At 40.9% G+C, this 26,993-nt stretch overlaps 1 protein-coding gene and 1 pseudogene across 4 annotated transcripts in view; one reads left to right on the forward strand and one right to left on the reverse strand.

The window, feature by feature from the left end:
• OSMR (oncostatin M receptor) overlaps nucleotides 1-26,993 on the forward strand; it is a 94,761-nt gene that overhangs the window by 43,716 nt on the left and 24,052 nt on the right. For 3 of the 4 annotated variants that reach the window (XM_023216485.3, XM_023216486.3, XM_023216487.2), the window contains 2 exons: nucleotides 19,269-19,411; nucleotides 19,733-19,883. In XM_023216485.3, the coding sequence (XP_023072253.2) occupies nucleotides 19,269-19,411; nucleotides 19,733-19,883 (294 nt within the window). Of the gene's footprint in view, nucleotides 1-19,268; nucleotides 19,412-19,729; nucleotides 19,884-26,993 lie in introns of all 4 variants that reach the window. The other variant, XM_023216484.3, reaches the window with a different exon arrangement.
• LOC111545501 lies at nucleotides 11,107-11,891 on the reverse strand (annotated as a pseudogene).

Genomic DNA, 26,993 nt, shown 5'->3' on the forward strand with positions numbered 1-26,993 from the left:
TATTCATTGAAATTGTCGAGGTTTGTTTTATGGGCTTGTACCTTGCTGAAAGTGTGATCTATGGACCAGAAGCATCAGTATCACCTAGGAGCTTTGTAGAAGTGCAGAATCTCAGGCCCCACCTCAGTCCTACTGAACCTGAATCTCTATTTTAACCAGGTTATCAGGTGATTTCCTATCTGTATCAAAGTTTGAGAAGCATTGATCTAGTCTCTGATGAAGTAGGTTAAATTTGTTCATTGTTTTGTTCAGATCTTCTATATCTTTCTTGGTTTTGCTGACCGGCCTATCAATAATTGAGAAGGGTATGTTAAAATTACTCACTATTTTGGTAAAATTGTTTATTTCTCCCTGAAGTTCTATAAATTTTTACTTTACATATTTTGAGGGTATTTTATCACATTCATCGTTTAGAGTCACTGTATCTTCTTTATGCTTGTATGTCTTTTTTATAGATTTCTTGTATGTCTTTTTTAATGTTTCTTTTGTTAATTTTAAACTCTTCATCTGTTTGTTCTAATACCACTGCTATACTGCAGTCTGTAAATCACTTTGTCGTGTTTCTCGTCATAGTCATGCTGCTCAGATGTCTCACTGTCTTGGTTTCTGAGCTTGAATTCCCCCGTAAGTATCTTCTATGCTGTTTGCCAGTAAATATCAGGGAAAGGCTACAGGCCAAACCCCAGCCTTGTCAGCTCAAAGTCTGAAGCAGAGCATGGCCTAGGGATGAGCTGAGGATAGAGAGATATAGGCCCCCCCAAAACCGTAATTAATCACTCTTCATTGTACCCAGCAACCCTTCAGGTCAGGGTTTCACCTTCAGCCGTGCCCCTCACTTTCATCCCTCAAGAAGCAGCATTAAGAGGTTAGATTGGACTCTACTAGACCTGTGTGTCTGGAGGAGAGAGAGGAAGAAAAAGAGGATTTTCCTCAGCTCCTTGCCTTGCAGGACTTCTGTTCTTTCCTGTTGTTACTGCTGGGAACCCCTGCTGCCATGGTCTGAGTTTGAGTTTGATTACTTAAGCATTTTTTTTTTTTTTTTTTTAAGATACAGACAGCATTGCTTCATGTGACCTCCATGTTCTGGCACAGGTTGGTTGCTACCTTCTGCAATCTTCTGTCCAAGATTGGCATTTGTATTGGCCAGATGGGACCTATATTTTATATCATACCTGAAAGCTTTCCACTATAGCAGAATCGTTACAGAATCTTGTATGCGTTTGGTTACTTAGGAATCATTCTTGGTAGTACTTTTCAACCTTTTATCTTTCAGATTCACTCTATCCGCAACTACTATTTGATTTTTTATTTCTAAACATTTTAAAAACACACTCACTTCTTTCCGTCTCCACAATTACTCCCTTAGCCCAATTTATTTCCCTCCTGACTTAGGCCACAAATATAGCTTCCCACCAGATTTACAAGTATCTTCGTATTCTCTATACCCCAGCAAAGGTGATCATCTCAAAAGCAAATTTGATCATATTACCACTGCTTCAAAATTAGTAAAGCATTTTTAAAGATATAGACAACATCACTTGATATAACCCTCATGGTCAAGCACAGGTTGGCCACCTTCTTCTTTGTCTGCCCCTTGTTTTTTCAGTGTGAGGCCAGGTGCCTTCTCTGTCTCCTACAGGTTTGTTGCAATCTCTTTTGATGCAGGATCTTTATACATGTTGTTCACTTTTACTGGGATGCCCCCCTCTTCTCCTTTTACCTGCTTAATTACTATATCTCTTTAGATTTCAGCTTAATCCTCACTTCACCCTCCAACGGAGCAGGCACTGGGGACCCAGCAATGAACAAAATTGAATGACTGCCTCTAGTGAACTCATATGCTAGTATGCGTTGAGAGGGCTGGATTGGGGGCAGGATTGAGGACTGCAGACATAACAACGTGTTAACATGTAAAGAAGTCAGTACAATAACTTCAAGTGCAGGTAAATCCTACAAAGAAGGTAAAATTCAAGTAATAGGGTAGAGAATGCCCGGGATATTGCTGCCATTAGGATGGTTATGGAAAGCCTCTAAGAGAGCAGTCTTAAAGGATGAGAGGGAGGCCTCCAGCCCCGCCCAGCTCAGTGTTTCCCAGCATGCACTGCAGTGGCATGTTTTCCTTGTGCTGGAAAGCAGCGTTTAGTGTCCACACTGTCCTAGTCAGCTGAGAGTACTAACCCACCAGTAGGCTGTCTTGATGTCCTTTCTTCAGTTGGTGTGTGAATTGGCTGTTCTTTAGTATCATTCAATGGCTCCCTTAGCTTGCAAAGGACAGGGTTCATGGAAAGCCCACCATATTCTATGAGAATGCATTGTTGTGTTGCTTGGGCTGTGAAGGATGTTACTTGCTCAGTTTAAAGTCTCATGGGATACTCAAAATGATGACAACTTTCTCATAAGGGCAGCTATGGTAGTATGAGCATTCACATGAGTGACACATATTTCACCTTTTTAGCTAGCTGTCATTCTACATAGTGAGAGAGGGAGAGTCTCTGAAAGAGAATGTTCAGGAATAGACATTGCAATGGGAATACGTGTGCCATAGTAAACTGTGTATTCAGGAATGTAAAGGAATACAAAGGTTTTTAAAGGAAAAAATGAGGAGGATTATATCATTGTTTTGAGATAATTATCCTTAGCTACAAGGATCAATAACACGGGCGATATCAGTTCAAGTTTGGGTAAGCAGTTGCTGGGCAGATGTCCTTGCAGACATTTTTTTTTGTGTGTAAGATTATGATGGCCTTTATGCAAGATTGTGGTTTTTGCAGTCTTTTGTGAAAATTTTTTATTCAGATATTCATGCATGAGAACCCTCCTTCCCTTCATGGCCTTCCCTGGCTTCATTATTCAGGGTTTTAAAAGATCATGTGACTCCATTTTTATTCTGACAACTTTCACATTTCCCCCTTTGGATCAAGATCTCTCTCTGAAATCTCTGAAATTGCTGATCATCCTTTAACCAGGATGGACCTGTCCTGGGTTACTGATCTGGTCCCACATTGGAGGGAATGATTGGCAACTAGGGGTCAGTGTCAAAACCATTTTAGCCATATTTGAACAAGAAAGGGAGGTCTGGAGGGAGTTACTCTCAGGATAAGCCTTCCTGGAGTCCGTTGTTAAGTTTAATTTTATCTATTCTGTAGTCTTTTGGCCTTCCTCTCAAAGTGCTGGGCCAGCATTGTTCTGTTAGGAATAGTATTTCAGCAGAAATTTGACAAGGAAGAAGTACAAAATTTTAAAAGGAAAATGGAAAATAAAGTTAATAGTAATATGGTAATCCCAGTTTGCATAATAGTTTTGAGCTTTGAGCCTCACCTTAAGGGCAGACAATTGAATAAATCAAATGGCATGGGACTTAGGTGAGACCTGTTGTAATTATGTGACCTATTTTATTAAAAAATTGTATGTATACAGGCCTCAACTTCCCCAGAGGAATTTATCCATTTACAACATTTAGTATTAGCAGTAGCACAGATATTTCCTAATTTCATGACTTAAGGGAGCTCTGGAGTCAGATTCTATCAAGTTATCAACAGAAACTACTGATTGTGAAATTTCAATTACACTACTATCCTGTAAAGAAAAAGATACGCATAAGAAAGGAAAAAGTAAGAGGGGCAAGAGTCTCATTATGATGGGGAATCTTGTCTCATCATCTTGGAAAAAGTTGTTCACTACATAAAGCCATCAACCTCTTGTCCTCGTTTGCAGCTTGAAGGTCACTGGGTGTGGAATCAGCAGGTTCCATGACCTGTCTGTGCAGCTTGTACATCAGGCATGAGACTTGTCCCTTGAAAGTTAAGTTGTCCAGCTTCAGTTTAAGGACTTTAGGAACAGAGCAGGTTTTGGAGAGTTATAGCCAAATATTGGAGGAAATTAAGAGAATACAGGATCTAGTCCAACCTACAGGCAGATAGCAAGAATTCAAAATCAATGCACTGGTTTATGGAAGGAGAGTTGGGTTCAAATGACATGTCTGACAAAATGGGACCTGTTCATGTGGCTATGTTATATTTGCCCTGATAGGTAATTTTATGAAGGCTGGGTACCAAATTTTGGGTAAAGCAATTTCTGCGGCAGATTTTTTAAAAGCGTCTTCCCTTTTTGTGTTTCAAATGAGTTTAGGGGTTAAACATTCAAATATTTGCATTTTAGCTAGGACTAGCTAAATCGTATCATAAGACCAAAATCTACAAGTGGCCTTCAATTTTAGCAATAATTAATATTTTTGTTTGCCAGTCTCATTGGCTTAATTAGTCAACCTAAGTGGGGAAATGTTTTAGAAAAAGGTACTTACAGTCTCCGACTCCCTTGGCTTTTTCTGGCTTATGCATGAAAGACAAAGCAAAATATTTATGCCAGGCAGAGATAACTTATGTTATTGCTCTGAACTCAAGATTTTGACTTGTTTAATCTGAGAGCCTAACTTTTTATAAACATTTATCTAGTCCTTTTCTTTTTAGATTATCAGTCTTTTAATTAGGTATTATATCACCCTAAGCAACTGCTAGCAAGGCAAACCTAATTTTACGTTTCCGAAAGGATGACTCTTAGGTGTACAAGGCTAGGTTATTGGTTGCCACAGAGCTGTTGTAGTTTGAAAGTCCTCTTTTTGTTTTTCTTGACTGAAATGCCTTGAGGAAAACTTCTACTTGGCTTTTGAGATTAGTAACAGTAGAATATCCTAATTCCAGTGGAAAAGGCAATAGATTCAGAGTAAGCAGAGAGGAAGAAGAAAAAAAAAAAACAGATAAAGAAGTTGGGAGCCTCTATATACCAGCATTTTAAAAAATTCTATAGTTGTAGTTTCTTAATTTGGTACTGGGAAAAACAAGTCTGGGGATGTTGAATGATTCTTAAGATGACCATTGACTGAAAAGTGTTCATGAGGAAAAGCCATGTAGCCAACGAGAATACTTGGCATGCTTGAATACTGGGGAATCCCATTCTATTTGCTATTAATCTCTCCAGACCAAATAAATCCTATAAATCCTGTCAGGGAATGTCAGGAGTTTAGACCAGTATTTTAGAAGGTGATTAGCCACCTTAGTGGATTTTAATTGGCCATTGCCTGGCCACCATTTACAATATTTTTGTTCTCAGAAGACATTGAAAAGCAAGCAAGAGAAAAAGAGCCAACTCATTTACAGATACACACAACCAAATCAAAATGAAACCAAGATCAGAGTACTTGCAGAAATTGTAACTCAGATGTGCAGAGCAAACAGAATATTAAATCAGGTGTGCAGACCAAACAGCACTCTGATTTTGTAGAAATCAGGAAGGATGCAAGGTCCTCCCAGGAAGGATGCAAGGTCCTTTCTTAAGATGGCCTTGTTTCTAGTTGAAGAGGACTGACTAGAAGCAGCTAGTGTGCACTGCTCTCACAGAGAGGAAACAAAGTGGTCTGTAAATACTAGCTCTTCAAGTGGATTGTCTAAGACATCACATCAGGATTTACAAAGGAGGGAGCAGGCCCCATGGAGAACAGAGATGAACAAAGCCAGGCAGTTCCTACTGGGACTGGTGTGGAGCCAGGGGAGGCTCCCTAACGTGGGGAAAGGGTGAAGAGGTGAGAGTTTTTGGGGGATCCACACTTACACACCATGGACCTTTGTAATGCTGGGCACACGAGAACCCACACGCCCCTGGCCCAGGCCTCTGGACTAACAGAGAGCTGCCTGGAGTCTTTAGAGAGGTACTACTCAAGCCCACATGAAGCTCCACAGGCCTTGGATCCCTGAGCAGCTTGGTGCAAGCTGCTGTAACCCCAATAGAGGCCATTGTCCCGGTGCTGAGGAGTGGCCAGACTGCCCCACTGCTCCTCACTAAGGCTCATTGGTTTGGGCTTCAAGTATAGCAATTGCACCCCTGCCTGAACACAGTGGGTAGTGTGGGTCTGTGTTCCTCCAGGAAGCACCCAGACTGCAGATCACACGATCCCCTACCCCTGCCTCCCTTCTCCAGGCAAGGCTCATGGCTTGGGCTCCAGCACAGTAGCCACATCCCCACCTGAACACTGTGGACAGTCACGGCTCTGAGTTCCTCTGGGGCAAAACTCCCAGAGGTAGTAAACAAGGTGTGGCACCCTTGTGTGCCCCCAAAAGTGAAGTCCAGCATCGGTTGGGTGGGAGGAAGTAGGAGCATGTTGCGTACCCCAGAGCCATGTGTCTTCATTGCTTCAGCTGAGAAATGCTCCCCTCCCCAGTGAAGGGCCCACAGCCTGGCTTCCCTGTCACTACCTGAACATTTCAGCTGTGGCCCAGAGCCCTTCTGAAAACCCAGCCCCCACTGGCCTGGGATATTCCCTCTGGCTAGCGGCCTGGAACTGTGGAAATACCTACCTCACTCCAACTGCTTTCCCTGGGGCCTGAGATTGGGCTGACTCAACTAGCCAATACCGGTGCAACCAACATCCACTCACGTGGGTCCAAGGGTGGAGTCCCCCCATACAAGAAGCAGTCGTACTACCACATCCGAGAACAGACAAGCCATAAGGCTATCTGTATTGGGTTGAGTAACGAGATTATGCTGTGAAACCACTGCCATGGAGTCACAAAACAGACATTTCCCATGGCTTTCAACCACATCGTGGACTGCAGATAGACTACAAGATACACCTGAACTAGGAGTCACAAGTCCTGCAACAGGGGAGTGACAGAAACAGCCCAAGTTCCTGCCTATCTAGGATGGGGAGCTGGTGAAGCCATTTACCCCCCATCCCCGCAGAGACCTAAGTGTGTTTACAGGAGCTTATCCTAGTCACCCTTGCCAGGGCTAGTGCCTGTGCTCACCATTGGGGTATTTGTGGGCAAGCCAGGGGGCTTCAGCTCTGCCCACATTTGTCACCCTACCTCTGTAGAACAGGAATCCCAGGGAACTGGGCACTCCACTGTCCTGGCCTTCACCTGCAAAAACAGAACACAGTAAACATAGACAGGATACTTACCCACCTGCTTGTGTAGCAGCTGGCACTTACCCACAAGTGCCATCTACTGGTCTGTAGTCCGTGCCATGGAGCCCACAGTGAAACCTGCTGACAGAAGTACGTAGGGCTATAGGGCTATAGGTGCAAAGCCAAAGGACCTTACCCTCTCCAGATGAGAAGGAAAAAGCATTCTGGCATCATGAAAATCGAAATGCTGAACAACATCAAAGGATCTCTCTGGCTCCTGAACCAAAATGGAAACTCAGAAATGACAGATAATGAATTTAAGGCATCAATTGTAAGGAAGCTCAAAGAGATCCAAGACAAAGTTGAAAATCAACATGAAGAAACTTCTAAATCAGTCCAGGAAATGAGGAAAGAGATAAATATCTCAAAAAGAAATCAATTAGAACTACTGGAACTGAAAAACTCACTTAAGGAATTTCAAAATACAATTTAAAGCTTTGTTAATAGACTGAACAAAGCAGAAGAAAGAATTTCAGAGCTTGAAGAATGTTTTTTCAAACTAACCTAGTCAGACAAAAATAAAGAAAAGATACTTTTTAAAAATGAGCAAAGTCTTTAAGAAATAGGCATTATGTAAAGCCACTAAACATACAAATTATTGGCATTCTTGAGAGAGTAGGAGAAAAAGTAATCAATCTGGGAAACAAATTTGAGGGAATAATAGAATAAAATCTCTGTAATCTTGCTAGAGAGGTAGACACCCAGATACAAGAAATCCAGAGAACACCTGCTAGATTCTACACAAAATGAACATCAATATGGCATATAGTCACCAGATTGTTTAAGGCCAGCACTAAAGAAAAAATCTTAAATGCAGCTAGAGGAAAAGGTCAGATCATCTACAAAGAAACCCCCATCAGGCTAACAGTAGACTTCTCAGTAGAAACCTTTCAAGCCAGAAGAGATTGGGGGTCTATTTTCAGCATTCTCGAAGAAAAGACATTCCAACCAACAATTTCATGTCCTCCAAATTGAGCTTCATACATGAAGGTAAAATAAAATCTTTTTTCAGATAGGCAATTGCTAAGGGAATTTGTTACCATTAGACCAACCTTACAAGAAATCTTTAAGGAAGTTCTAAATGTGGAAACAAAAGAACAATACCTGTTACCACAAAATCACACTTAAGTATCTATCCCACAGACCCTATAAAGGAAACACAGAATAGAAACTACAAGTCAACCAGCTAACAACTTCACAATAGGATCAAAACCTCCTATATAAATATTAATCTGGAATGTAAACAGTCTTAACACCCCCACTTAAAAGGCACAGTGGCAAGTTGGATTAAAAAGAAAAAAACAAAAACAAAAACAAGACCCATCTGTCTGCTGTGTTCAAGAGATCCATCTTACATGTAATGACATCCATAGGCTTAAAGTAAAGGGTTGGAGAAAGATCTGTCATAAAAATGGAAAACCAAAAAGAGTAAGGGTCACTATTCTTATATCAGGTAAAACAGACTTTAAACCAACAACAGTTAAAAGAGACAAAAACAAAAAACAAAAACAAAAACAACAACAAAAAAACCAGACACTACATAATGATAAAGGGCTCAATTCAGTAAGAAGACTGTTGACTCTAAATATATATGTACACAAATGGAAGCACCCAGATTCATAAAACAAGTACTTCCTGTTTTATGACCTACAAAGAGACTTAGATAATAACCACACAACCACACAAAAATAGTGGGGAGATTTCAACACCACACTGACAGCATTAGATCATTGAGGGATAAAACTAACGAATTCTGGACTTACATTCAACACTGTACAAATTGGGCTTAATAGACATCTACAGAACACCCACTAACCGCAGAATATACATTCTTCTCATCTGCACACAGAACGTACTCCAAGATTAGCCAGATGCTCGGCCATAAATCAAGTCTCAATAAATGCAAAAAAATCAAAACTTTTGGGTAAACAACAAAATGAAGGAAGAAATAAAAAAATTCTTGGAAATAAAGAAAAACAGAGACATAACATACCAAAATCTCTGTGATGCAGCAAAAGCACTGTAAAGAATAAAGTTTATAGTGCTAAATGCCTGCATCAAGAAATTAGAAAGATCTCAAATTAACGATCTCATATCACACCTAGAGAAACTAGAAAAACAAGAACAAACTGACCCCAAAGCTAGAGAAGAAAATAAATAACTAAAATTGAGCAGAACTGAAGGAAACTGAGACCCCAAAACCCATACAAAGGCTCAATGAAACCAAACACTGTTTTTTTGAAAGGATAAACAGTATTGATAGACCTAGCTAGATTGTAGTTTTGATTTGTATTTCTCTGATGATCCATGATGCTGAGCATTTTTTCATATGCCTGTTTGAAAATTGTATTTCTCCTTTTGAGAAATGTCTATTCAGATCTTTTGACCATTTTAAAATCAAGTTATTAGCTTTTTTTCCTATAGAGTTGTTTGAGCTTCTTATGTATTCTGGTTACTTAATCCTTTATAAGATGGGTAGTTTGGAAAAAATTTATTTCCATTCTGTGGTTTGTCTCTTCACTTGGTTGATTGTTCCTTTGTTGTGCAGAAGCTTTTTAACTTGATGAGATTCTATTTGTCCATTTTTGCTTTGGTTGCCTGTGGTTGTTGGGTATTACTCAATGGATTTTACTTGCATAAATTATTCCAGTGTCTTAGAGAGTTTCCCCGATGTTTTCTTGTAGTAGTTTCATAGTTTAAGGTTTTACATTTAAGTCTTTAACCCATTTTGATTTGATTTTTGTATGTGGCTAGAAATAGGTGTCTCGTTTGATTTTTCTGCATATGGATATCCAGTTTTCCCAGCACTGTTTATTGAAGAGACTGTCCTCTCCCCAATGTATGTGTTTTGCCACCTTTGTAAAAAATGAGTTTACTGTAGATGTATGGATTTATTTGGGGTTCTCTAGTCTGTTCTACTGGTCTATGTATCTGTTTTTATGCCATTACCATGCTGTTTTGGTTACTATAGCTCTATAGTATAATTTGTAGTCAGCTAATGTGATTCCTGAAGTTTAGTTCTTTTTATTTAGGATAGCTTTGGCAATTCTAGGTCTTTTGTGGTTCCATATAAATTTTAGGATTTTTTTTTCTATTTTTGTAAGGAATATCTTTGGTATTTTGATATGGATTGCAGTAACTATGTAGATTGCTTTGAGTAGAATGGACATTTTAACAATATTGATTCTTCCAATCCATGAACATAGAATATGTTTCCTTTTTTGAGTCTTCTTCAATTTCTTTCATCAATATTTTGTAGTTTTCATTGTAGAGATACTTCACTGCTTTGGTTAAGTTAATTCCTAGGTATTTAATTTTATCTGTAGCTATTGTAAATGGGATTACTTTGTTGATTTCTTTTTCAGATATTTTGCTGTTGGCATATAGGAATGCTACTGATACTTGTATATTGATTCTGTATCCTGCAACTTTACTGAATTTGTTTATCAGTTCTAATAGTTTATTGGTGAAGTCTTTAAGTTTTAACAAATATAAGATAATATCATCTGCAAACAAGGAAAATTTGACTTCTTCCTTTCCAATTTGGATGCCCTTCCCTTCTTTATCTTGTCTGATTGCTCTAGCAAGGACTTCTAGTACTATGCCAAATAACAGTGGGGAAAGTGGACATCTTTGTCCTGTTCCCAATCTTTGAGGATAGGATTTCAGTTTTTCCCCATTCAGTATGATACTAGCTATGGGTCTGTCATATATGACTTTTATTGTGTTGACATATGTTCCTTCTATACCCGGTTATTTTAGTGCTTTTATCATGAAAGGGATATTGAATTTCATCAGATGCTTTTTTAGCATCAATTGAAATGATCATATTTTTTTTAAGTGATCATGTTTTAATTATGGGCTAAAAATGACTAATACAGTAAGCTTGAATTTAGAAAATTAAGTCTAAATAAATTGCTAGGGAATTCCACAATGGGAGTCAATGAAAATTCTTCTCTACATACAATATGATCATTAACAGACTAGTTCTTATTTGGAATGATAAGGCAAAAATAGTAAAACCATAATTTTCCTCTAAAAATTTACACATTATCTTCAGTAGGGATAGCTATTGTACATGAAGAAACAAAGGTATGATCACTCTATTGCACATGCAGAAACATTAGAGAATCTGGTCTTAGAATGATCTAGTCATCTTCTTCCTTTCCATCATCTTCAGCATCTCATTTCCTCTTCTCCCCTCAAAGACCTTTTTCTTCCTCTTCTTCCCCTTCTTCAACATAGTCATCATCATCTTCTGCATCCTGAATTTCTTCTTTCATTAAGTATTAGAGGTCCACTTCCTCTTCTCCCTCTCCCAACTCTGAACCTGCTTCATCTTCATCTTCATCCTCATCTTCATTCTTCTCTTCCTCTTCCTCCTCCTCTTCCTCATATCCTTCCAGTGGACCAGCTTCATTTTCCTCTTCTTCATCATCTTCATCTCCATCCTCATCATCCTCCTCTTCAGAGTCCGGTGCTTCATTATCCTCCTGATCAAATCCATCTAATATGTGATTTGCTGCAGCAGTTCAAAAATACTTTATAATCCCAGGTTTGTGATTTCACAGTTAAACAGGTCAAGACTTTTCAAGTTCTTAAGATTTTGCAGAGCTTCTACTGTACTGAGATATTTTATTTTGTTTCCACTCAGATTGAGGTAGGTAAGATTTGGACATTTCTCTGCCAGGACTTCCAAGCCTCCAGAAATTATGTTGTCACTAAGCTCCCATTTTCGAAGTTTATTTAAGCTGGGAAGCTGGGCCAGTGAACTTAGTTCCACATTAGCCATACTCAGAAATTCTAGTTCTTTAAAAGTATCTTTCAGACCTTCAATTTCCCCATTGACACACAGGCAGTTATCAAAGACTAACTCTGTCACCTCCTCTGGGGCTCTATTCCCTAACTCCAGGCTAATCTTCTTCATCTCCATGTCCTCCTCTTCCTCTTCAGCTACTACTCTCCTTCTTTTCCCTTTCCTGCCTTTCCCAATACCCCCAACCCAAAACTTTTAAGAGATTTAGAAATGAATGAAAAGGAACGCAAATATAAATGCCCACTACCACCAGATAGGTGTGGGGGAGAAAGAAGAGAATAACAAATAGAGTCCAAGAGTTGGGACTCTAACTCAGCTGCCCCCACCTCCTTGTCCACACACTAGTGCATGCACACACATGCACACATGCGTGCACATACACACACACACACATACACGCACCCCGCCGCAGTTTCTTCCCCTTCAATGGCTGCTCAGAGATGGATCATATGGTTTTTGTCCTTCACTCTGTTGATATGATGTAACACATTTATTGATTTGCATATGTTTGCATCCCTGGGATAAATCCTACTTGGTCATGATGAGTGATCTTTTTGGCATGTTGTTGAATTTGGTTTGGGAGTATTTTGTTGAGGATTTTTGTATCAATATTCATCGGTGATATTGGCCTGAAGTTTTCATCTTTTTATCTGTCTCTGGTTTTGGTATCAGGGTAATACTGGACTAGTAGAATGACTTTGGACATATTCCCTTCTCCTCTGTTTTTCAGAGTAGTTTGAGTAGAATTGGTATTAGTTCTTCTTTAAATGTTTGGTAGAGTTTAGCAGTAAAGCCACTGGGTCCCAGGCTTTTCTTTGCTGAGAGACTTTTATTACAAGTTCAAATTTGTTACTTGTTATTGAATCTGTTCAGGTTTTGGATTTCTTCACGGTTCAATATTGTTAGATTTATGTGTCTAGGAATTTTTCTGTTTCTTCTAGATTTTCCAATTTATTGCCATATAGTTGCTCATAGTAACTTCTAATGATCCTTTGAATTTCTGCAATATCAGTTGTGATATCTCTCTTCTTATCTCTGATTTTATTTATTTGGGTCTTCTCTCTTTTTTCTTGGTCTGGCTAATGATTTGTCAATTTTGTTTATCTTTTCAAAGAAACCACTTTTGTTGGTCTTTTGTTTTCTTCATTTCAATCTCATTTATTTCATCTCTGATCTTTATTATTTATTCTAACTTTAGGTTTGGTTTGCTCTTGCTTTTCTAGTTCTGTATTAGGTTGTATATTTGAAGTTTTTCTTCTGTTTTGATATGGGCACTTATAGCTGTAAACTTCCTTCTTGGTACTGTTTTTGCTGCATCCTATGGGTTTTGGTGCATTGTGTTTCTATTATCATTTGTTTCAAGAATGTTTTCAGTTTCCTTCTTAATTTCTTGATTTGGGAGCTTATTGTTTAATTTCTATGTAGTTTATAGTTTCCAAAATTCCTCTTGTTATTGATTTCTAGTTTTATTCCATTATGATCAGAGAAGATGCCTGCTATTATTTCAATTTTTAAAACTGTTTGAGACTTGTTTTATGACCTAACATATAATCTGTCCTTGAGAGTGATCAATGTGCTGAGGAGAAGAATGTGTATTCTCTCGCCATTGTACAAAATATTTCTGTAAATATCTATTAGGCCCATTTGTTCTATAGTGAAGATTAAATCAGATATTTCTATGTTGATTTTCTGTCTGGAAGATCAGTCTAATGCTGAAAATGGGGTGTTAAAGTCTGCAGCTGTTGTATTAGGGTCTATCATTCTCTATAGCTCTGATATTTCTCTATATATCTGGCTGCTCCAGTGTTGGTTGTGTATATATTTCTAATTGTCATATCCTCTTGCTGAATTGACCCCTTTATCATTACATAATGACCTACTTTGTGTCTCTTTATAGGTTTTGTCTTGAAATCTATTTTGTCTGGCATAAGTAAAGCTACTCCTGTTTCTTTTTGGTTTCCATTTTCATGGAATATATTTTTCTATCCCTTTATCTTCAGTCTATACGTGCCTTTATAGGTTGAGTGTGTTTCTCATAGGCAACAGATCATTGGGTCTTTTGTTTTTAAATCTATTCAGCCACTCTCTGTCTTTTGATTGGAAAGTTTAGTCCATTTACATTCAATATTATTGATAAATAAGGTCTTACTCTGGCCATTTTTTTATTTGTTTTCTGGTTGTTTTCTGTTCTTCTCTTTCTTCTTTCCTTTCTTCATGTCTTTTTCTAGTGCAGGTGATTTTCCCTGGTGGTATGATTTAATTTTCTGCTTTTTCCTTGTTGCATATTCATTATACATATTTTTTTTTAAATTTGAGGTTACCGTAAGGCTTGCAAATACTACATTATAACTCATTATTTTAAGCTGATAACATAATACTGCTTACACTAAACAAACAGGCAAAAAGAAAAGTAATAAAAACTATACCCTGTAACTTTGTCTCTCTACTTTTTAACTTTTTCTTGTTTCTATTTATATAATTTTTTTTTTTTTTTTTTTTTTTTTAGACGGAGTCTCACTCACTGTTGCCCAGGCTGGAGTGCAGTGGTATGATTTCGACTCACTGCAACCTCTGTCTCCCAGGTTCAAGCAATTCTCTGCCTCAGCCTCCCGGATAGCTGGAATTGGAGGCACCTGCCACCATGCCTGGCTGATTTTTGTATTTCTAGTAGACACGGGCTTTCACCATGTTGGCCAGGCTGGTCTTGAACTCCCAACCTCATGATCCACCCCCTTGGCCTCCCAAAGTGCTGGGATTATAGGTGTGAGCCACCGCGCCTGGCCTAAGACCCAAGGACTCTTTAGTCAGCTTGTGGTGAATGCTGCCAGGTCTGGGATTCACCTTTTAGGGCAGTGGGCTCCTCTGTGCACCAGGTCAGATCCAGAAATGCCAGCCAAGAGCCAAGGCCTGGAATCAGAGACCCCAAGAGCCCACTTGGTGCTCTACTCCCCTGTCTCCAATTGGTACCTAAGGTACAAGACAAAATCCCTTTTATTTTTCTTAGGCAGAGGGTGTCTCTCACTGTAGGCACGATAGTGGGTCTCATCCGAAGCCAGCAAGTCTCAGAGTTTCACCCAAGGCCCATGGTGTACTACCTGGGTATTGCTCCTGGTTATTCAGCACCGAAGGGCTCTTTAGTCCTGCTTGGGTGAGGTACTTCCCTTCAAGGCAACAGGTTCTCTTCTGGCCCAGGGTGTGTCTTTAGAAATGTCATCTGAGAGATAGGGCCTGGAATGGGGGCCTCATGACTCTGACTGGTACCCTGTCCTACTTTGGATGAGCTGGTATCCAAGATGCAAGACAAAGTCCTCTTTACTCCTCCCGCTCCTCTCCTCATGTGGAAGGGAAGGGTTTCTTTTGGAGCCACGAACTGTGCTGCCTGGGGTTGGAGCAGGGGTGGCACAAACACTCCCTTAAGCCTTCCCAGCTAGTGTCTCAGTAGGTCATCTTTCCCTGAAGTCTGCTTGCTCTAAGCCTGGCTCAACACTATGATTCACCTAAGAGTTGCAGTCCTTGTTGCCTAGACTGGCTTTCTAGTTTATTTAGGGCCTCAGAGCACTTTAGCCTACGGTGGTGAGCCTTGACAGAACCACTGGGTTCTGACTGCTGGGATGGGTGATTCCTGTCTGGCTAGGGCTCATCTGAATGCTCCCTCTGTAGGCGGACATCAGCTGAGTTCAACCCAGTTTTACTTGCTTTGCCAGTGACTGGGCAGCACTGAATTCCATGCAAAGTCTCTCAGTCACTGAGCTCTCCCTGTCCTAAGTGCACAGAGGTTCTGTCCATGACACAGGGCTGCTGCCAGGGAATAGGGGAGGGGTGGCATCAGTGATTGAAGAATATCTTTTTTCACCTTTTCAGTGCCTCTTTCAGTGATACGATGTTGAAGCCAGGTACTGTGAGTGCCTACTTGATTTTTCAGTCTTATGAAGGTGCTTTTTTCATGTAATTGTTAAATCTGGTGATCCCGCAGGTGGGACGATCGATGGAGCCTTTTCTTTAGCCATCTTAGTCTTGCTTCTGAGATACCAGTATGCCAATCTAAATAACAGAGAGGGAGACTCTAAAAGAAAATGATGTTTATTCAGGAATAGACATTGCAATGGGAATACACATGCCATAGAAGACTATGTGTACATTCAGGAAGGTAAACAGAGACAAAGGTTTTTAAAGAAAAAATGAGAAGGATTACATAATGTTTTCAGATAATTATTTTTGACTACAAGGATCAATAACAAGGGTGGTGTCAGTGTAAGGTTGGATAATCCTGTTGCTGGGCAGATATCCTTGTAGAAGTATTTTTTTGTGTAAGGTTGTGTTGACCTTTGTGCATGGTTGTGGCTTTTACAGGTTATTTCAGGATAGTTTTGTTTTCAGGTATTGGTGTAAGAGAGCCCATCCTGTGTGACCTTACCTGGCTTCATTTTTCAGGATTTTGTTTTTTAACATAAATGACCCCATTTTGATTCTGACAACTTTTATGTTGTAAGCTCTTGCCATAAGTCTCGTCCCACCCAGGGGATTCCTTAATCAGTCCAGTCACTCAGTTGTTTTTCTTCTGACAACATGGCTAGGCTATTGGCAATGGCCCATGAGTCTATGAAAATACAGCAAGATATGGTGAGAAAGGTGGCTGGCATGGCCATTGCCACTGCAAGTAATTTGGCCTATTGGATAGAATGTCCACGTCCAGTCTCTGTCAAAAGTTGGCTATCTATTGGCCAGATGGTGGTGGCAGCCCAGTGAAACCCATCTGCTTTTAGTTTGGCAGAACTGTCAGTAAACCATGCCAGACCATTGGTAGGCATATTTTTTAATCCATAGGAGGAGCCAAAACATCCTCAACAGGTTACTTGGTCACTTTTTGTTAGCTAGCCCTTTGTTCGTGGAACCTACTGGTCCCGTGGGGCCTGGGTGGACATGATGTTAAATGTGCCAGTTTCATTTCATAATTGAGCTCTGTTGAGCCTGTCTAATTTGATTGGTGGAGTTTGCATGAACCCAAGTAAGAATGGGCATTTCATGTTGTAGTGTCATGTGTGGTGCTCTGGCCATAAGATGCTCAGTGTCCAGAGACTAGTGCCTAGTAGCCAGCAAGGAGTTGCTGTTTAAAAGGGGTGTATCTGGGGGCTGCTTCAAGCAACTTTTGTATCCAAAATGTGAGAGGCTGGTGCATCCCGGTGGTGGTTTTTTCTTTCCAGAGACTCCAGTCAGCATGCATGGAGGTTTTGGACATCTGTAATTTTATTGAGCCAACAGGGATTAAAGGTTCTAAAAGCAGTGCCTGGACCACAACTTGCTGAAGGGCTTCCAAGGCCTGTTGTTGCAAAGGACTTCATTTAAAATTGGTGGGTTTGCTGGTCACCTTGACTAAGGAGAGCAAAAGGACACTCAGGTTGCGTATATGTGGTCTCCAGTACTCAAAGAGACCTACCAGCTGCTGGGTCTCGTTTTTATTAGAGGATGCCACAAGGGGCAACACTTTTGTTTGGCTATATCAGGGATTCTTCTTTGGTGTTCAGCTTAAGTGGCCTTGGCATTTAGCCTGTGATAGTCCATGGTTAGTCTCCATGCCCTGGGGAGCCTTTTGTGACCAGCCAGACTGGGCTGTTATATTGTGAGAGGGTGGTTTATAACATATATAACATATAATCCAGTTGCTGGACAGATGTCCTTGTAGAAGTACTTTTTGTGTGTAAGGTTTGTTGACTTTTGTGCATGGTTGTGGCTTTTGCAGGTTAACTCGATTAACAAGTACTGTCCTATTCTCCACTCAGTATGTATAATAGCACTACTTTTGTTGAATAAGCCATTGGAACTTGGGGAGCTTAGGTGGCAGGCAGAAGTGGATATGCCCCACTGTTATGGCTCAAATTCTTAGCTGTGTTGGGGGAACGTACCCCTTCAGATGGAGGTGGCTTTCTGTGCCCCAAGCAGCCAAAATGCCAATGCCTGTGATGCACTGAGTGGTAGGAACCATAGTTACTGGCACCTGAAGTGGCCCAGCGGGCCCTGCCCACAACCAGATAAGCATCTTGGGGGTCACTATGTTTCTCCAAAAACCTCCCAATGTCACCAGTTTAATTTTTCACCTAAAAGAACAAGGAAATATTGTCATGTGGGCTCCAGGGTCCAAGAACCCCAGAAAAGTCTGAATTTTCTTCTTTTTCTGTTTTCTCTTAACAAGAGTATTAGGCCAGTGGCCTTCAGTAGGCACCTAGAGACTTTGGCTGCAACCCCAACTGCACCATTTGGGTCCACAGTGTCCCTTTATCCAACAAACACACCAACCAGGTTGCTTGAGAGCTTACTGCTTATATCTATGTGTGTCCTTTGGATCTTGAGTCTCCTTCTCTGTGAAAGCCTGCATTGTGCATGCTGGTTCCCTCTCAGATGTCTCAAGGACCATCAGGGGACCTCTTTTTAATTCCCTCTCAGATGCCTTCAGATGCATCTAAATACCCAGGAAGGAGCAATCACATATGTGCACTAAGCTCCCCTGTTTCCATGCTTCTTTCCTCTGCCACAGTCCATGCAGCCACCTCACCCACATTCTCGGGGTGTATGTGTGGCCTGTGTCTCTCTTATCACTGCTTCTTCCTCATAAAACATCTAGCTGGTCTGATGTCTCCGCCGTGGGCCAGGTATGAGATAGGGTATTGCCCCTTCTACTTCACCAATGAGCCATTGTTCTGTCAAATTGAATCCTGCTTGCTATGCCAGTTTTGTGAAGCAGGTGCTGTCTGTACACTGGTTGTCAACTGTCCGAATCCAGTTTGACAGAATACACTCATACACAACAAGTTACATGAAGTGGACTTATTACCATCAGATGGGCAGCAAGGGACAACACAAGCCTGGGATGTATTGCTGCTGGTCCACAAGGTTGCGGAGAGCTGCCCAGGGCAAACAGAATCTTATCTCTGAGTTCTTCACTTGTACCATAGCTGAGAGACCTCAGAAGCATCCATCCTGGATTTTATATCCTGACAATACATGACTCGCTGCACTAAAGTGTTAAAGGACATCCTGTTTCTAGGGAGGACTGGAACAGAGCCTGGGCTGTTCTGGCCAGTCCCGCTCTCATCTAAAGATGTTGCATTCCTAGCACATTCTACATATTTTGGATTATATCCTTGACATTGTTAATGTTATTTTGGTTAGACTCTGAGTTCTGTTACAGTTCTCCCCTGTGGGCCACCTTCTCCAAGTTTTGACTCCCCTTCCCAATTTGCCTACGTGTGTTTAATTTTAAGAGTCCTCAGGTAGTTTCTTTCTGTATTTTGTTCAATGTGTGTAGTAGAATCTTTGAGAGAGAAAGGCTGTTGGTTCATTCTAGCTTGTCTGTAAGTTCTTGTTTGTCATGTTCTCAAAAGTGAACAAAAAAATACTTGTTGAACAAATGAATGAAGAAGTAAACTATTACCAATGTCTTTTTGGATCTATGCTTGAATTTTTTTTCTTTGTTTCTTTTTCTTTTTCTTTTTTTGACAGTTTATTTAATGAATCCTTTTAGTGTCAACTTTGAAAATGTAAATGCCACAAACGCCATCATGACCTGGAAGGTGCACTCCATGAGGAATAATTTCACATATCTGTGTCAGATTGAACTCCATGGTGAAGGAAAAATGATGCAAGTAAGAACCCTGCTTAATTTTCAAATTCCTTTTTGTCCTGAACAGAGACACTGATGAATAAAATCACTTTAAACTCTTATTTCTGTGTAGGTTCAAATGGTGTGGGTCATCTGTTTGAAAAGGTCCATGAAATTAATCATAGACTTTTATGGTTAGGAAATGGGCCTTGGAGATTTTTTTCCCCCCAAAGAAGAACCGATCCTGACCTCCAGGTCAGGATTTGCTGTGTCCTGGTTCGCCTTTGTAATTGGGATATACTCACTGATGCTTCTGTCTTGTTCTTTTCTCCTTTTTCCTTCCTTCTCTTTTTTGATCAAGCAGTACGATGTTTCTATCAAGGTGAACGGTGAGTACTTCTTAAGTGAACTGGAACCTGCCACAGAGTATATGGCCCGAGTACGCTGTGCTGATGCCAGCAACTTCTGGAAATGGAGTGAATGGAGTGGTCAGAACTTCACCACACTTGAAGCTGGTATGTTCAGGCCCCTGGCATTTAACCCAAAGAAGCAGGTCTTAGGAGTTAGGCTGGTTTCCCTGAGAGATTTTGGTTATACCAAAAACTAAGAGAAAAGTATTTAAACATAGGTGGAGTAGCATTTACAAAATTAGATTAGATGCCTAATGAGAAGTGAGTGGGAAGCTAAGCCATCCACCCCAGACAGTTGACAATAGTATTGTTTATACTGCCTATCTTCTCTCTTATCTTTCATTTTTCCAAAATGGTTTCTAAACCTTCACAGTAGATCTGGAGCTATATAAATTAATATACACCTTTAATTCAGGACTGGGAACAAATGGAAGTGTTAATGACAAGGAAAGCATTGGTCTCATCCTAAACAACTTCAGGCCACTTTTGAAATTTAATGACATTTGGAACCTTAATGCTTATTTGCGAGTCATTTGTCCCAGTGATGGCACACCGTGTGCCCTCTCCAGCATGCTCTGTGGCAGGGTTTCCTCAGTATTGATTGCAGAATTTTTCTGCTAAATAACTATGTCTCAGAACTCAAATGGGCCTCAGAAGATTCAGTGGCCCAATCCTGCTTCCATCTCCCACCAACTCAATGTCATAAAAGATAACTGTTGCCCATTTTACAGATGAGGCGACTTGTACCCATAACTGAAGAGATTTGCCCCAGTTGCAGAGTTACTGACCGGTACAGACATCATAATAATCATAGGAGTTGGCCGGGTGTGGTGGCTCACACTTGTAATCCCAGCACTTTGGGAGGCCGAGGAGGGCAGATCACGTACGTAGTCAGGTGTTCAAGACCAGCCTGACCAACATGGTGAAACCCCATCTCTACTAAAAATACAAAAATTAGCGAGGCATGGTGGCATGCGCCTCTAATTCCAGCTACTCAGGAGGCTGAGGCAGGAGATCGCTTGAACCTGGGAGGCAGAGGTTGCAGTGAGCCGAGATTGTGCCACTGCACTACAGCCTGGGCGATAGAGCGAGACACCATCTCAAAAAAAAAAAAAAAAAAATCACAGGAGTTAACATTTACTGTGAGCCATACATAGCTCGAAGGGCCCTCTGTGCTCCTCTCTTTTCATCCTGACGACATGCAGTAGGTGCTCTTATTATCTTCATTTTGTGCCGGAGGATATCAGTGCACAGAAAGATTAAGTAATTTAACTGGCCCAGCCAGGCACTGACTGAGCTGCCACTCATGTCCAGGCAGCCTGACACCAGAGCTCCACCCTTACCCAGGACTCAGTTCTGTGTGCTCTCTCTTGGTGTTATTACAACCTCCAGATCTTGTTGATTCAAGTCCTGGCTATTTTACTGCCAAAGGAGGCTTATACACATATGTGTTTTATTATTATTATTATTTGTGTATGGCAGCTTGCAGAACTTTTTTTGTTTCATTCTGGGAGGACTATTTTAAAGCAGTAACTCTAATTTGGGGGTGGTGGGCACAACTAATCAGAATCCACACATGAGGATGGTCATTAGTCAAGCTCTGCAGGCCTCCCCACTTCCCTGGTGGTGCCTGCCCATCCTCAAGCCCATTGAGACTCCAGTAGTTTTTCCTAGGGGTACAGGGTCCTCAATAATCTTTGTTCTGGAAGGCCCTGTTCCTGAGAGGAATGTTGCATTTTCCTCAGTGTGTTTTAGAAAAGAATTTTTATTATTTTGCTTTACGTTTTCTGTTTGTTTGTTTTTTTTTTTTTTTGAATATTTATTCCAACACAACTAAAATTATGTAAAAAGGGAGGATGGCACAAGAATAGAGTTTCTTTTAGATTATAGTAATAATCCAGCATCTTGAAAACACTTAATTTTGCTTTTGATGATGACAAGAAAATGATATGAATCTACTGAAGGTGAACGAATAGGAATTTTTTATTATTTCTGATCACGCTTTGCTTAATGCTGGAAAACTCACATGTTTATATGTATTATAATCATGCTTAAGTATAATAGTGAGCAGATATTGAGTTAAATGATATGATAGTACAAATGATGTTGTTTATAAAATATAGTGCTATTAACTGTATTGTAGCACTTTTTTGTTATAAATAGTAATTTACAAGCCAGCTGAAGATTTTGCATTGAGCTTAGATATTGTCCCTGAGTATTTCAGTAAAGTCTTAAATTTAATATTGGCTTCTCCAATGGCTTTAAATTTAATATTGGCTTCTCTGATAGCTTATTGAAATCTGCTTTAATAAATTTAAAAACATATGGTCACCTTTAACTTAAGCATAAAGTGTTGAGTCAGCAACTAAAATAAAAAACTTAAATGTCAGTTATTAGGCAAAAAAGACTAAATTTTTATAAGATGGAGAGATACATTTTTATGTTATGTTCCAAAACAGTTCTTCTTTCAAAGACATGTTCTGAATCAGATCAAAAGTTACTTGTCCTCTCACAAACCAAAAACTAAAAAAAAAATAGAAAATTTATTTTTTAATATTGGAAACACCTTAATTTTGTTAAATTTTGTTAATTTCATGACAGTTGCTATTTAACACTTTCACACTTAGCAGCCAAATTTTTTTAAACCATTTTAGTATGCAGCAATCATATTTAAGAAATAGAAGTTGGAGGTCCTAGCCAGAGGAATCAGGCAAGAGAAACACATCCCAAAAGAAAAAGAAGTCAAACTCTCTCTCTTTGCTGACGATATGATTCCATATCTAGAAAACCCTACATTAAGAGTGGACACAGGGAGAATGCAGATGCTTGGCTGAAGGGTCAGGAAGCTGCACACCCTGCACAGGGCTACAAAGCACCCACGCTCGTTCTTGACCCCCCAGGAACTCCTGGGGAAGGGGTTGAACAGGCAGCCTGCCCCTGCCGTGGACCTTTGGAATCCAGGCAGCAGGAAACCCCACAACCCTCATAGACAATTGGGCTGGCAGGAAGAGCTTCTTAGAGAGGTAGTAGGAATAGAGCTGCATCCTGGGCAGAGCCCAGAGGGTTTGGTGCAGAAATGTCTGCAGTCGAGCATGGCCAGGGACACAAATCCCCCAAGCCTTGCCGTGCTCCTCTAGGAGACTTTGACCATAGGGTGACCATGAGACCTAGACAGAGGAGAAGGGTCTTACCCATGAGATGGGACCAGTCCAATCTGAGTGGTCCCCTGTCTGCTGGCCTCTCCTGAGGCTCCAGCCTGGCCACGCTAGCTGGAGTTTCAGCCTCAGATGCCCAACCAGGGTGCTTCCTCGGGGACCATATCATAGCTGCTTTGCTGGCTGATGGCACTTGACCACTGGAGAGCTCCAGCAGAGCAACCCCTACTGACATGCATCAGCCCACCTGCAGCCTCCCCAGCACCACCTTGCCAGCATGCACTTGTCCATGGCCACCCCACCACCACTTTGCCAGTGCACACGTGTGGGTGGACCTTGCCTCTTCTCCTCCAGTGGCTCGTGTGTGCACATATCCCACTGCTGCTGCTGGCATAAGTGCAACGTGTGGTCCTGCCTCCCACTGGTGCTGCCATTTCTGGTGTGAAAGAGTGCATGGACACCAGCAACCCCACCCCTACTCCTGCTGACACTGTCACCAGTGTGAATGTGTGCATGGCCCCACACCCCCCCCCCCAACACCATCACTGGCACAAATGCATGCACAGACACCAGCAACTCTGCCCCCACCTCTGTGCTGCCACTGTGGCTGCTGCAAACCAACACACAGACAACCACAGCCCTGCCTTCCCAGTGCCAGCACAATTGTCGGTGTGAATGCATGCATGGATGCTGGCAACTCTACCCACCCCTACACTACCACTGCTGCCTGTGCAGACTCATGCACAAAGACTGGTAGCCTCCTGCCCCCATGACTGCCAACATCAGTGTGAGCACTGTCACTGGCACTTCTGTCCCTGCCTGCATCCCACCATCAGGGCAACTGCATGCAGGAACCCTGCAGCCCTACTCTCAGAGGTACCCTACCCCAGCTGATGCACGTACAACCCACTGGCTGCTGGCACATGTGAATGAGCATGGATCCTGCTGCCACTACCCTGATGAAGTGCTTTGGCCTGCACCACTCATCTGAGTTTTGTGGCCAGCAGACTGAGAATACTTCAGTCCCTCCAGTGCAGCAGGTTCCTAGCCTTGAGGGGCGAGAGAACAAAGATGGGGGCCTGATACCAGTCCTGCAGAGTTAGAGCATGCAGACCAGGAGTGCTAAGCTGAGCCTTGACCCCTTAAAATCTTCCAGATGGGAACCCAGTCAACTGAACCCACCTTGTACCAAAATCAGATGTCCTCCAAGGACATCAGAGAACATAAAACATAAAACAAAACAAAAATCCATCCAAAGGACAGCAACTTCAAAGATTAAAGGAACATCAACCCACACAGATGACAAAGAAACAATGCAAGAACTCTGGCATCTCAAAAAGCCAGAGTATCTTCTTACCTCCAAAGACCACACTAGCATCCTAGCAATGGTTCTTAACCTGTTCAAAATGACAGAACTAGAATTCAGAATATGCATAGAAACAAAGATCATCAACATCCAAGAGAAAGTCAAAACTCAATCCAAGGAATCTAAGGAATACAACAAAATGATACAGGAGATAAAAGGCAAAATGGCCATTTAAAGAAATAATCAAACTGATCTGATAGAGCTGAATCATTCATTTTAAGAATTTCGTAATACAAATGTAAGCTGAGGAAAGAGTCTCAGCTCAAAGACCAGTTCTTCAATAAAATTCAGTCAGACAAAAATGAAGAAAAAAAATAAAGAAAAATTATTATGTAAAAAGAACAAATCAACCACTCATTGGTGTTCTTGAAAGAGAGGGAGAGAAGGCAAGCAACTTGGAAAACATATTTGAGGATATTATTCACAAAAATTTCCCCAGCCTCACTGGGGAGGACAACATTCAAATTCAGGAAATGCAGAGAACCCCTGTGAGATACTATATGAGGTGACCATCCCAAAGACACCATATCTCCAAGACATAGTCATCAGATTCTTCAAGGTTGAAATGAAAGAAAAAATGTTAACGGCAGCTAGGGAGACAGGGCAGGTCACCCACAAGGGGAACCCCATCAGGCTAACAGTGGACCTTTCATCAGAAATGCTATAAGCCACAAGAGACTGGGGGCCTATAATGAGCATTCTTAAAAGAAATTCCAACCAAGAATTTCATATCTAGCCAAACTAAGCTTCATAAGTGAATGAAAAATAAGATCCTTTTCAGACAAGCAAATGCTAAGGGAATTCACTGCCATCAGAGCTGCCTTAGAAGAGATCCTTAAGGAAGTGCTAAATATGAAAAAGGAAGTTCATTACCAGCCACCACAAAAACAGACTTAAGTAATAGACCATTGACAGTATAAAGCAACCACACAATCACATCTGCGTAATAACCAGCTAACAAGACAATGACAGGATCAAATTCACACATACCAGTATTAAACTTGAATGTACACAGATTGCATGCCCCAATTAAAAGGCACAGAGTGGCAAGTTGGAGAAAGAAGCAAGATCCAACTGTATGCTGTCTCCAGGAGATGTATATCACATGCAGTGACACCAATAGACTAAAAAGTAAAGGGATGCAGAAAAATGTACCAACCAAACAAAACAGAAAAAAGCAAGGGTTGCTATTCCAGTTTCTATCCGAATATATCAATAATGATCAGAAAAGACAAAGAAGGGCATTACATAATGGTAAAGAGTTCAATTCAACAAGAAGACTTAACTATCCTAAATATATATGCACCTAACACAGGAGCACCCAGATTCATAAAGTAAGTTCTTAGAGACCTACAAAGAGACTTAGATAACCACATAATAATAGTGGGAGACTTCAACATTTTGCTGACAATATTACATGGATTATCAAGGCAGAAAACTAACAGATATTAAGAACCTCAACTTGACACTTGACCAAATGGGCTTACAGAACTCTGCACCCCAAAACAAATATACATTATTCTCATCTGCACATGGCATATACTCTAAAACTGAACACATGATTAGGCATAAAACAATCCTCAGCAAATTCAAAAAACCTGAAATAATACCATACACACTCTCAGGCAACAGTGGAATAAAAACAGAAATGAGTACTAAGAAAATCACTCAAAACCACCTGATTACATGGAAATTAAACAACCTGCTCCTGAATGACTTTTGGGTAAATAATGAAATTAAGAAATTCTTTGAAACTAATGAGAAGAAAGATAACAATATACCAGGATCTCTGAGACACAGCAAAGCCATGTTAAGAGTAAAGTTTCAGCCGGGTGCAGTGGCTCATGCCTGTAATCCCAGCACTTTGGGAGGCCAAGACAGGCAGATCACAAGGTCAGGAGTTTGAGATCAGCTTGGCCAGTATGGTGAAACCCCATCTCTACTGAAAACTACAAAAATTAGCCAGACGTGGTGGCATGTGCCTGTAGTCCCAGCTACTTGGGAGGCTGAGGCAGGAGAATTGCTGGAACCCGGGATGTGGAGGTTGCAGTAAGCCAAGATTGCATCACTGCACTCCAGCCTGGGCAACAAAGATCTCAAATTAACAATCCAACATCACACCTTGAGGAACTAGAGAAACAGGAGCAAACCAACACCAAATCTATCAGAAGACAATAAATAACCAAAATTAGAGCTGAGCTGAAGGAAATTGAGATGCAAAAAAACTATACAAAAGATCAATGATCCAGGAGTTATTAAAAAGGATAGGTTTCATAGATCACGACCTAGACTAATAAAGAATAAAGAGAGAAGATCCAAATAAACACAATCAGAAATATCAAAGAGGACGTTACCACTTGACCCCATAGAAATACAAAAACTCTCAGAGATTACTATGAACACCTTTTTGGACACAAACTAGAAAACATACAGCCTGGAAACATACAGCCTCTCAAGATTGAACCAGGAAGAAATTGAATCCCTGGACAGACCAATAATGAGATCTGAAATTGAATCAGTAACAAAAAGCCTAGGAACCAGAAAAAGCCCAGGACCACATGCATTCATAGCCAAATTCTACCAGAGGTATAAAGAGCTGGTACCATTCCTACAGAAACTATTCCAAAAGAATCTGAGGAGGGGGGACTCCTCCCTAACTCATTCTATGAGGCCAGCATCATTCTGACACCAAAA

The sequence above is a fragment of the Piliocolobus tephrosceles genome, chromosome 4 (genome assembly GCF_002776525.5).
Source record: "Piliocolobus tephrosceles isolate RC106 chromosome 4, ASM277652v3, whole genome shotgun sequence".
Lineage (NCBI taxonomy): Eukaryota > Metazoa > Chordata > Mammalia > Primates > Cercopithecidae > Piliocolobus > Piliocolobus tephrosceles.